The 12,110-nt window shown below is 34.7% G+C and overlaps 1 protein-coding gene across 3 annotated transcripts; it reads right to left on the reverse strand.

Moving 5' to 3' along the window:
* Positions 1-2,984: 2,984 nt before the first annotated feature.
* On the reverse strand, positions 2,985-11,896 carry ACR3 (ACT domain repeat 3). 3 transcript variants are annotated; one of them, XR_016173756.1, is made up of 10 exons: positions 11,610-11,896; positions 10,225-10,343; positions 9,403-9,503; positions 9,238-9,283; positions 8,263-8,377; positions 8,106-8,173; positions 6,580-7,203; positions 6,201-6,305; positions 4,647-5,038; positions 2,985-4,538 (listed from the first exon to the last, which is right to left on the reverse strand). XR_016173756.1 is itself a non-coding variant. In XM_089157516.1 (9 exons), exons 3-9 carry the CDS (start codon positions 9,471-9,473, stop codon positions 4,712-4,714), a joined length of 1,356 nt encoding a protein of 451 aa, XP_089013642.1. In that variant the 5' UTR covers positions 9,474-9,503; positions 10,225-10,343; positions 11,610-11,896; the 3' UTR covers positions 4,548-4,711. The 3 variants fall into 3 exon arrangements, 1 of the variants encoding a protein (XP_089013642.1); XR_016173762.1 differs by having other exon boundaries at positions 2,985-4,541; XM_089157516.1 differs by lacking the exon at positions 2,985-4,538 and having other exon boundaries at positions 4,548-5,038.
* Positions 11,897-12,110: the final 214 nt, after the last annotated feature.

Here is a 12,110-nt window from a genome sequence, read left to right on the forward strand (position 1 = left end):
TATTTTATGACAAAAATGATGGCATATAATTCGTTTGTTATACAATAATGTCATCAATCCTTCGTCTTAGATGGTTTATATCAAATTGATGACAGCTTTATATAATCATGCATTATTAATTAAACTCTAAAAAATGAAAGCATTCTTAATATTATTTATAACTTATCTGTAAAATTTATTTTTTATATACAAATTTATAAGGTTAACTAATCATCTCATATAAAAAAATTATAAGCAAGTAATAGATTGGGTTAAGAATTAAGATAAAATATATATATATATATATATATATATATATATATATATATATATATATATATAATATTTTTAAGATTTAAGATATTATTTGGAAAGTTAAGAAACGTGTAAGATTAAAAATCTAATTCAAGAGGGGTCATGCCCTTAGAATGATACTTGATTTGACGTTATAAGAAAATCTATTTTATCCTCTAATAGTAATTATAATATCACATCAATAAAAGTTTGTAGCAATAAATGACTTTGTAATCATTATAAAATAAAATAAGGAAAAAAAAAGAGTTATCTAATAGAAGAGGGGTTTGGTGATGCAGAAGGCCCTAATTTGTATGATTTTAATGTTGAAATCTAAGTGAATATTTCTTTCATTTTCTACAAACTCTACTAGGAGACAAATGTAATAAACATTGCACGTCTCAAATTGAATTTCTCATATTATTATATATCAATTTTTTACTATTTGATCTGTACTTTTAAGTTGTAGATTATTGTTTTCCAAACTATTTTCTCAATATAAATAAGAAGACAATAACTAGTCATCCCCTTTACCATGAACAACATTCAATCATACTTATAATTTATCAGGAGATGCGATTAAATCGAAACTTAGATAGATTTTTTTTCTCGACCAAAAAATTGGATGGATAAGTGGTATCATATTGTTGCTTTAATAATTTAACAAGATAATATTAAAAATTAAAAAATCAATGTTGGTAACAAAGCAAAAGACACAAATATGTCACAAAAGGGTTCCTTTATACTTTAACAAAATATTAATCTAATCTATTGGTGAAGTCATATTATGATAACAACATCAAATGAACCATCCAAAAATAAAAATAAAAATAAAAAAATCAAATCAAATGAATCAAACAGATTTTGACAGTGGATATATACGATGCTATTATTAATAAAAAAATAAAAATCAACTAACTTTTAGTCAATCACCCCTTGAATTTTTTTTCCCCAAAAAGCCATCAAATTATTTTCCAATTTTTTATTTAATTTTCATTTTGAAAGTTTCAATACCTATGGATCACTCTTATCAAAAGAAAAACCCTATTGATTACCTAATGCTACAAGGGATTAAATCTCTTAAGTGTTCCACAAAGCATGATATAATTATGTATAATATAGATATACATGTAAAACTAAACTAAAAGTCTAGATGGCAATACAATATTTATTCAATTGATCGTTTTTAAATGCTAATATGCGTGCAGTTGTTCATTGTATTATAAATGTTAAATCATAAAGATATACTGATTTTTTTTTAAATAAAGGTAAGAGAATATAAGTAACTTTATTTTGAAAAAGGCTTTGTAAGGAATTCATGAAAAAGTATGAAGAATTTTTTTATATAAATTAATTTTCCGTACAACAAAAGATATATTCCCTCTATTCAAAGGTATCTATTATCCTAATTTTTTATGAAGAATCAAGAATATGAAAACCCCAAGTTGGACCTTTTCACCATAAACAAGAACTTGGATTTTCAAAGTCAAAAGGGAAATAGTAATTTGTTGGATTTGCAAGCGTGAGAAGGAGAAAGGGAAAGAGTGACCGATCATAAATTTGCATACTCAAGCAAAGTTGAAAATAAACCATAATAAAAGACCATATCTTAGTCAGGGCAAACCCTTGGAAACCGGGGTTGGCAACAAAAAAAAAAAAAAACAGTTGTCAAAAGCTGAATGACTTCTGAATTTTTTAGTTCAATAAGTATAAATCATTTTCTAGAATTATTGACATTAAATAATCTCTTCTTTGGAGACTTAATTGCTGGTAAACCTTCCTCATCACTCTTCCTTAAATTTTTTTTTCTTCGATTTTTGCAATTTTGGAGATTGAATATCACTATTACTATTAAGAAAAAAATAGAAGTTAAGAGCTTTTATGAGCCATGATATTGATCTACAACCAGATTAAAATATTAATATGTTGACCGTTGGTTCACACATTTAATTTAGTTTCTTAATCACATAAATGGACTGATGAGCTTTAAAATTTTGTTTTTGTGAAATTTCCCAACAAATTGTCTTATACTGATGAGTTAGGGTGCAACTCGGGTTGGCTTCTCAATTACATCGTTTTTGAAATCTTTAGTCGGAAATGCCTGAATAAGTTTTAGATTAGAAAGAAAGAAAATTTCTAATAATTTCTTAGAATTAGAGATAAAGTCTTATCCTATATTTAAATTATATATATAAAGTTATTTTTTAAAGATGCAGTCATTGTATATGTAAATTGACCCAGATAAAGCTAAGAAATTATCTATAACAATAAGGCTTGAAAATAATATGATTATTGAAAAGAAGAAAAAAAACTAAAAACTAATAAAAAAAAAAACCCACCCCATAATTAAATGAGCATATCTTATTTACTTATTGGTATTCTCCAAAGAAATTAGACTAGAGATCGATGTATATGCCATACCTATTACTTTACCATTCTATATTTTTATTGGGAGTAGGCAAGTGTGTCATCAGACTAGATTCTAGGTAGTGCGGTTGTGACTCAATTATATCGAGTCCGAATCGTCTTGCTCCTCGACGGCTGTTGACCACAAATTACAAGGCCGCCATAGGATTAGGGTGATGGAAATTTTTTTTTAATATTTTAATATTTTTTACTTGTATGAACCAAATAAATTATAGTTGGAAAATCATTTGGGGAACATAGAGTACCCATGATAAATGATCCACTTGGGCCACAAAAAAAAAAAAAAAAAAAAATCCACACTCAACTATATGATATATCTATGAGGCTATGACTAATCTAGTCAAGCTCCTCCTAATAAGTTATAGACTATTTCCTAGCTTACCCATAAAACCCGGGGAGACTTCGTCTTAAAATATTATGAGCTAATAAATAATACAACGAATTATCAAATAATTTTAAATAATATTATAGGCTTAGTAGGATTCAGGTCAAATAGACACTCTGCCTTATAGATGCTACTGTGCTTTCTTTTTTTTTTTTTTTTTTGGGTAAGTACTACTTTGCTTTCAGTTAAACCAAACGATTGAAAATTCCTATTTCTTTGAAGGGGGAATTTTCAGCGTCAACCCTAAAATTATTCTATAAAATTAATGTTACTTGTTAAGTTATCTAATTTATTAATCAAACTCCTTTCAAGAGAAAAATAAATCACAGATACTACCTTACGTTAATACAAATATTTCAAAATAATAAAAATAATATTAAACAAAAAATTCATGCTCGATTCGTTTTATGGCTCCCTCTACTGTTTTTGACTACTTCCTCTCCTATTCATAAACAGAGTTTGAAAGATTTGTATCACAAGTAATTTTTTTTAAACCTAAGATATGAAAATAGATAAACAAAAACTAGTTAACACTAAAAATGTTAATAATAGAGGAATAAGTATCTGCGTGATAAATTGAATAATTCAAAAAATAATATTAATAATATATTAGGCACGGAAGTCCGCTGAAAATTTCCCTTTGGAACGAATCAACTTCCGATTCGGCTGACTGAGTCGTAGAGTGGTAAGCTTCAATGAGAATGGAAGCTTTATTATGACTCCCTGGTCTTACTTTAATAAAGATAAATTCGCATGACTACCTGGTCTTAATTTAATAGAGATAATTCGCAAGGCATCACTCGCTTTATGCCCATAAAATGTTCGGGCTAGTGCACAAGTCTCCTGCGTTTTTGAGCCCATATTTGCACAAATGCGATTAGCTATACTTCTCTCAATTTATTTTTTGGAACTAATATTTTGTGAAATCTTTTTTTTTTTTGGAATGCGGTTCATCCGGGCCAGCTTGCGCACACCACGACTACATCCTCAAGACGTTTTTTCTATAATTAATATAGGCGGGGCTTCGTCTCTGGCCCTAAGAGGATTCAAACTCTAACCTCTTATGTGGAAGTGTTGTATTTTGTGAAATCTTGTTTGCATTCGCATAGGCATCTCCATTGTGGTTCTTAGATCGTAATACGTGGTATTTTTGGGATCTAATGGCTGTAATCTTTCTTTGTCCATTGAATCTCAAAAATGCCATGTGTTACGATTGAAAAACCGTGTGGGAGACACGCACACGACAGCAAAGACTTAATAGTTTTGCTCTTGTTTGTATACGCTCATGTCTGGTTGCCCACACAAATTAAAGAAGTCGGAGACAATAAAGAGATGGTTTTGATGATAAGCTAAGGTGGATGGTCAGGCTATGTAAAATCAAACCTGCGTACCTCGTTGTTTCTGTCTCTGTGCTCAGCCTGTGGGCACTAGCTAGTCCTCGTGCATTTTCTATCTGCTTCAATCCACCAAAACAGAACACAATTAATTAAGTACTTTTATCTTACATTACAACCGTATAAACAGAGCCTTTTGGGCTGATTCGACATTCTTTTCTGAATACCTTAACTGTGTACTGTACATTCTTAGGGGGTTAAGTGAGTGAAGTGAAGCTAGGAATGACATGAATCAAGCCAGGAACCTCTCAAACAAACTCCCAAAGAAGAGACCTTTCTTGGCCCATCCACTGGACTGATCAGGTGCCTCAACACTGCCTGCAGGGACTTTCTTCACATTGAACATCATTGTGTGTCCAATTTGTTTACGGAGTGCCTCAATAGTTTTCATGTCTACTGGATTCCCAGAAGCATCCCTTACGTAGAAGACATTCACGGCTTTCTCGCCAACTGTTGTAATACCTGCTCTTGTTACAGTCAACCCATTCTCACGAAAAATCCTGGTTACTTCAGATAGCAACCCCAGTCTATCCCTTGCACAAACCTCAAAGCTCAGCCCCTGCAATTAATACATGCAACAAAACTCTAATGCCCCAGATTTTCAAATAAATTGTCCAAACTCCAAAGCTGATGTATGTTACTAACTCAGTCAAGCAACATGAAAGCAGAAAAGTGGCACTGCAAGGAACGAGAATAAACTCAAGGATATCCTTCTTTTATACCCAACTAATTAAAACCCTGTTGTTGTTTCTTTTATAAATAGCTTCACATAGACGATATTAACAGCATGAAGATGCTTGGAAGTATTTGAGAAGAATGACAAAACAAGCTCCACAATATAGATTACACCAGAAATAATCAACCTGACAGAAACCCAATGTCATAGGTGGGGGAAGAAATCACACATGGCACAATTAGCTTCATAACTTGGAAGAGTAATCTTGATTTACCAGATTTCTATAGTCCTGATCCCAGTTTTTGGCTTTGTGATATCAAAACCACAATGCAACACAGATACTGCCTATTATACATACAAGTAATAGTTAACTCTGAAGGGATGCAATTCCATTCTCAGATGAATTGAGTATTCTAATCTCACAACTATGAGTAAAGAGTGTGAGCTGGTAAAACACTATTAACCTTCATAACTTACTTGCTAATCTATGGATTAATATGACTGTGTAAAGAAGATGCATTGACTTGTAAACTATGACAAACAAAGCAAGGTCAGGAAAAAGTATGAGATGTCATGGAGAAGAAAATATAAAATGGATAACTGATGAGTATTTTGAAGATTTCATCAATTTTTAATCTATTGTCTTTGGAGAGCTTTATTCCACAGGGACCTCAACAAGAAGTAAAACGTCCCTCAATCACTATGACCCAATCATCAGCACTAGATCACTCTCCGATAAAATGCTAGCTATAAGTATAATCAAGGGAAATAAATTTTACTACAAACAAGCAAGTGGACAACTGGACAACTGGACATGCTACCACCTTAACAGCAAGGAAACAATATAGCCACTAAGCAAAGCAGTGATTTTACCGCATTAGACAACCCTATGAACAGAACACATACTGCAAGGACAGAAACAGACAAAACAAAAATAAAATCCTGAGGCACAACATAAGCACAATAGTGTAAAACAAGCCTTTAAGTTACTATCAGAAGAAAAATGGAACAAAGTTTTTGAGCTCAGTTTGGAAGTGTCCCTTACCTCACATACTCTCCTTTGAATGGCAGCTTCAAGACACTTGACAACCCTTTGCTTCTCTCCTTCAGTATCAAGAGTGCAACCATCCATATGACGTATATAATACTCCTATCAGTCCAACAGATCACCCATATGAAGTTAGTGACTCCACGAAAAGAATTCTCAAAATAAAATTAAAACAAAAAAAAGTTTCCAACAGATCACCCATAGGATGACCGCTGTATACTGAATTGCAGATCCTAGCCTATAGATTGGAAATAAGAACTTGGATGCTCAAGAAAATTAGTTGGACAAAGGGCATGCATGTTGGTCTAAAATTGGTTATTGTTTTGTCAATTTAGCTGTTTCCAGGACAATCAAGAAGGCCAAACTTCATGTATACCTGTAATGCATAGGGGCCACTGGATGAGATGGAAGCATGAAAGACAACATACTGCATGTCCGTTAGTGTACAAACTATGTCAAACAACAATTTTGGCCGATCTTTGCATCGAACATTCACCACCGAATATCCTTTATCCTCGCACCGTTCAACTGTGATAATTGGCCGGAATGCAGTTGCAGAGGATTTATCTTCTGTCACTCCGGTATCTTCGTAGTCTCTTGCAGCGAACATCATCTGGTGGAGACGGCGGTCCACATGAGTGAATCCCATGGAGAAACTGGTACGAGCTGCTTTCCCATCGTCCTCACACCCTCGTAGGATGTTCTTGAGCTGCTCCTCCATTGCTGATAAGCGGGTTTGATCCTCAACAGCACGACCTGTGGTGTCATCATTGACATAAAGAATAGATGCTACGCGCTTGTTATGCGTCCATACTTCAGCAGCAACCACATTACAATGGAGGTTGGTGAGTACAGCAGAGATCTCTGATAGGAGGCCTGGGCGATCCCTGCCAATGAGCTCAATAGCTGTATGATCACCGAGTGAATGTACACCCACCCTCTTCCCTGACAAAGACTTCACTCCATCTGTTCCCAAAATGTGACCCTTGGGTCCCAAAGCCTACAAAAGCAAAAAAGCATAGACAATCACTCCCTACATCACCATACTGTAAATGAATCAGTGCATTGCCCATGCCAATCAATGGAAAAGTTTCATTGTACTGCAGAAAGTCCAACTAATAACTAACAAATTCAGAGGGGGGGAAAATTCTTGAACTCAATTGAATGTTTGTTGCAAAAACTCAAAAAGACAAAGAAAGGGTGAATTTCTTTTTTTCTTATTTTTTAACCAACTTTCACAATATTTAGGCCAAAATATTAATGTTGCAAACTCATTCACAAGTTATCCACGAGGACCAACTTTCTTGGGAAAATTATTCACATTTTGTTCGGGGAATCTCAAATGCTCAAAATAAATTTCCAGAAATTTCCAAAATTTTGTCAACTATAGCCCAAGCACAGTCATCTGGTCAGGCTAGATCACCAGAATTTCTCCTTGGAGGGTGGTAGGTGGTCCGGTTGTTGATCCTTGAATCAACAAACCTACCACATGGACTTTGATTCTTCGAGATGGGTATTGTCTACTCTAATTCAGCTACAAGGTTCACTGGATCTACTTCACGCCGGTAGGCTTGCTTTGCCTAGCCTAAGACCAACATGCATGACCTCATTTTCAAGTTCCTAGCGAAAGCCATTGTTATAATATAAACTGTCTAGATGAGATCAGTATTATCTGAAATGGATTACTAAATGAAAACAGATTGAATATGTATATTTGGAAAAAGGCTACTGCGTTTAGCTTTTCATACACATTCAAAAACCATTCGGCATATGCTTTGCCTTTGTCAATCATCGGCTACAATCTCTTTCTCCGAGACTCCCAATATGTAATTAACCATCTAAGCTATATTATTACTTTTCTTAGAAAATGGAAGAGATCAGGTGAGAACGAGAAAAACTTACCTTCTCGATGTGTTCGATGGTTCGAGAGTCTGTAACCTTGTTTCCTTGCTGGTCAGTAACGTGAAACACTGTTGATCCGAAGTCGACTAATAAATATTAGCTATAAATCATGTGTCACAGAGAGAGAGACCAAAGAATGTTTGGAGATATTAATTACCGTCCATAAACCATCCGCCATCAGAAGAAATGTAAGCTTTGGAGATAATGAGATCAAGATCCGTAAGAACTTGGACCACTTCAAGTAGTATTCCCGTCTTATTCACACTGTCCACCTGCGAAACAATGAGATAGATACCTTCCCGTTAGTGCATATTGCATTATGAATTATGAATTTATGATAATATGATCTGGGTTGCGAGCTTTTACGGTTTTTTACCCCAAGAAGATTATTGTGTCAATAAATCTACCATTGTGGGGTTAAAACCCCCAACCTAGAAACCCAAAGTTCAGTTAGGGTTTTCCAATCCATGAGCTCACAAGTAAAAACTAATAAAATATTTTTTTAAAAAAATCATCACCCTAATCATATGACCAGTAGGCCTCATATAATTTGTGGTCAATAGCCATCGGAGCACAATCAAGGAAGATGATCTGGACTCTGGCAGTTCTGGGTTAGCCAGGCCAATATAAATGACGTCCAATTAATACTTGGGTTGAACCACGTGGACTCAAGTAAATCCTTTTAGCGATTGGAAGCATAGTTCCACTTCAGTGTTGTGCATTCAAATCTCACCCCCCAAAGCCAAAGGTGAGCACCAATTTCGACCGACGTCATCTCATGATAAGACAACATCAGTTGGACAAAAAAAAAAAAAAAAAAGATAAAAGTCAAAACCAGCGAAGATGGGCCAGGATTACAGCGAAATGAGCTGAAACACTCTGTGGTTCAAGAGCGGTCGGGCCTGGGCTAAGTCTTGGAAACACAGGAACGAGATTGAGGTTTTTGCTTCAGTTATTCTAGAATAATCTGCTGTTCATCCTCTTAAATTATAAGGTGTAAAAGATAAACATTCCGTTTTTGTTTTTTTACAAACGATAATCCAGAAAACCTTGAGAAATAGGAACGATTTCACGACCACAATGAAGTTGAGGCAATTTGCATAATTTATGACTAAATTATAATGATATTTACCTTCACCAGTGTGCAATCCCTGCAAGTCTTATTGTCTATAGATACCCTGCATCATAAATTAAGACGGAACACAGTGATGGAAGTTAGACCAAGAATCAGCTAAGAGTTATATATAGGGGTTCATTTTAATCTGACAAGTTAGAAATGATAGAAACAATTTCTTACCTTGGAGGATTAATGCGGAGACTTAAGTTTTCATACTCGGGGTCGAAGTATGGCCAACAAACTCTATCCATCCAAGCGCAACTTCTTTATTCCTTATTTTCCTTTTGCAAAGCCACAAATAATACAATTTATTTTAGTTCTCTTTGTGCTAAATGAATGTTATTTATTGAGGCATAAGATGGTTTGGTGTAGATACTTTTCCTTCTACCTTTTAGGAGTCTATATTAATCTTAGACCATATATTCTTTTTACTTAAGGTTCTATACTAATTCTTATACCCTTACATATTCACTGGAATCTCTTTTTCATAGTGTTTTCTTTTGGCTCAGAAATAAATTAAGACACCTAACACCATTTAATAAGTGAATCATTCTCCAGAAAGCCACAGCAAATGAAATGAATGCTTGAAGCTCAGTTGGCACCGCATCTAAGGAATGTTTGTCTAGTGTTGGGTACACCAATCATATGTGAGATTTTCACGATAGAGGACCCAGATGCCAGCTTCAATGATACAATATACTGTAGAAAATGTTCTAGTACATCCACAGTTGTCAGTAATAATGATTTTAGATTCAAACTCTTAAATAAATTATCTCTAAAAATAAATTATAAATTTTTCCACCATATGAGTACAGATCCTTTCTACCCAATTGCCCGTCTTCTCATTCTTTTACGGATCTTTACATACAGAATTGTCCGTATACCATGGATATGCTTGTGTTATATTGATTGTGAATGTGGAAGAATAGATGAATAACTCACGAAGAAATTTGAACTCTCATTATCATAAAAGTGTGAGAATGATGAAGAAAGAGAGAGTACCTTCAACTAGTAGCTTTAACAAAGAAAGCCCTACAGGGGGTTAGGACTCACGAGCACTCGAATCAACCAGCCAAAGCCAGTCTCTTGGAAGATGCTTATTACATGATGAACGCTATTATCTGCACCAGAAAAACAACTTATGGCTAGAAACCAGCACCAGGAAAAGGCAAAAACAAGTACTTCCTTGAGCATGTGGATCGCAATAATACATATAGTACAAACCGTAAGATGTCATTTCCCATCACAGTAGATAAAATAGAACAGAAGGCATAAGTCTATAACCACATTTCCACCACGTGTTTTTTTCTGTTTCTCTCTCTAACTTTCCGGTGGGCCCTTCAATACACAAAAGTCACCAACCATTGGATTGGCGGCTAGGACATCTGATAGGCATGAGTCGAATCACACCCCAAAACTATTATTCGATGTTGTCCCGTCAGATGAGAATATCTATGCAACTACTCTGGATTAAGGAATCTGTCGTCTTTCGAAATAACGGAATTAAAGTGGTTAAAGCTCTAATCATTATCGCTGATCAAATCTGTTTAAAGAGTCGATTGAGGCATAGACAGTTGAAAACTATACCGGCAGACTACCATAACCAAACGCAATTAATGGTAGTAATCAGTATCACCTCCACATCTGACGATAGTGAAAGGGAGAGAAAACGTAGATGCAGAGAACGAAGATTGGAAGTTCCTAGACAATTTCAAGTTTGATTTGATTTGATTTGTTAAAGATTCTAAACTTTCAGCAAAATAATCGAAAGCTTTGTCTGGTCATCCTTTATTGTCGAGTGATCGTGACCGTGTATCTTGATTTTCAGAGTTCGAGTCTAGTCAGGAGAGAATTTCTGAGAGAATCTTTCAATTGAAGTAAACCGGAGAAAAACTAGTGAACAGTCTTTGAATCTGATCAACAGGTTGTGGTGAGGAAATCGTCGAAGCAGAGTTGAAGTTTCAAGACTGGTCTTGAAGATTTTAGGAACTGAGAGCATACAATCAAGAAGATTTGAATTCATTAACGAGGTTTCGGAACACAAGCGAGTGAGATACTGGTCCAGAATTTCAGATTTCTCGGTTTTGGTCCATCAAAACTTGATTCTAAGAATAATCTACAGAAAATATATAAGACCTAAAAGTTCTTGCGGGATTGTTACGAAACTATTTTAAAATAATATTAAGAATCTCAGATTGCACAAAACGAGGAGGACAGGACAGAGAAGAGAAGAGAACACTGTGATTCCAGCTACGAAGGGATAAACGCCTTCTTTCTTTCCAAAACAAAGAAGAACCAGAAAATGTACGGTTGGAAAAACGATGAATTTAGAGAAATCTTTCTTCAATTACCAAAACACGAAAGAAGAACAGAGAGGAAAGATTTACCTTTAAGGTCACGATTCTTGCTCCTGAAATCTCGGCTCTGAAACGCTTAACGAGGCAAATTAAGAAACCACTTTAGAAACTGGTTTGAGGTGTAATACTTACTTTCGACGTTGGATTAGCACTTGCAGAGAACAAACTTGGAGAGGAGAAAGAGGATCAGTTGGGGCCTTAGGGTTAACAAATCTAGAAGAACGATTATAAAACAGAGGCGCAAATTTCGCAAAAACATGTAATATCAGTGGCGGATTTCCTTAAATAATTCGCGGCAAGAGAAGAAAAGGGAACCCAAAAACTAATATCAAATCTCGGCTTATCTTGCTGCCACCGAGTTTAAGAGTGTTGATTGGTCAGTACGTGTCGGTTTCTGTTAGAAGTAATTTCACTTTATGTCGGAGGTAAAATCGTAATTATGTGGACTTTAAAGAACCAAATTTTTTACTTATTACTCAACAAAACTAACCAAATAAGAAATTTTCATTTTCATCCCTTTGGACAATTTTT

This window comes from Hakea prostrata, chromosome 1 (assembly GCF_041222555.1).
Source record: "Hakea prostrata isolate BN-2017 chromosome 1, UWA_Hpros_2, whole genome shotgun sequence".
In the NCBI taxonomy this organism is placed as follows: Eukaryota; Viridiplantae; Streptophyta; class Magnoliopsida; order Proteales; family Proteaceae; genus Hakea; species Hakea prostrata.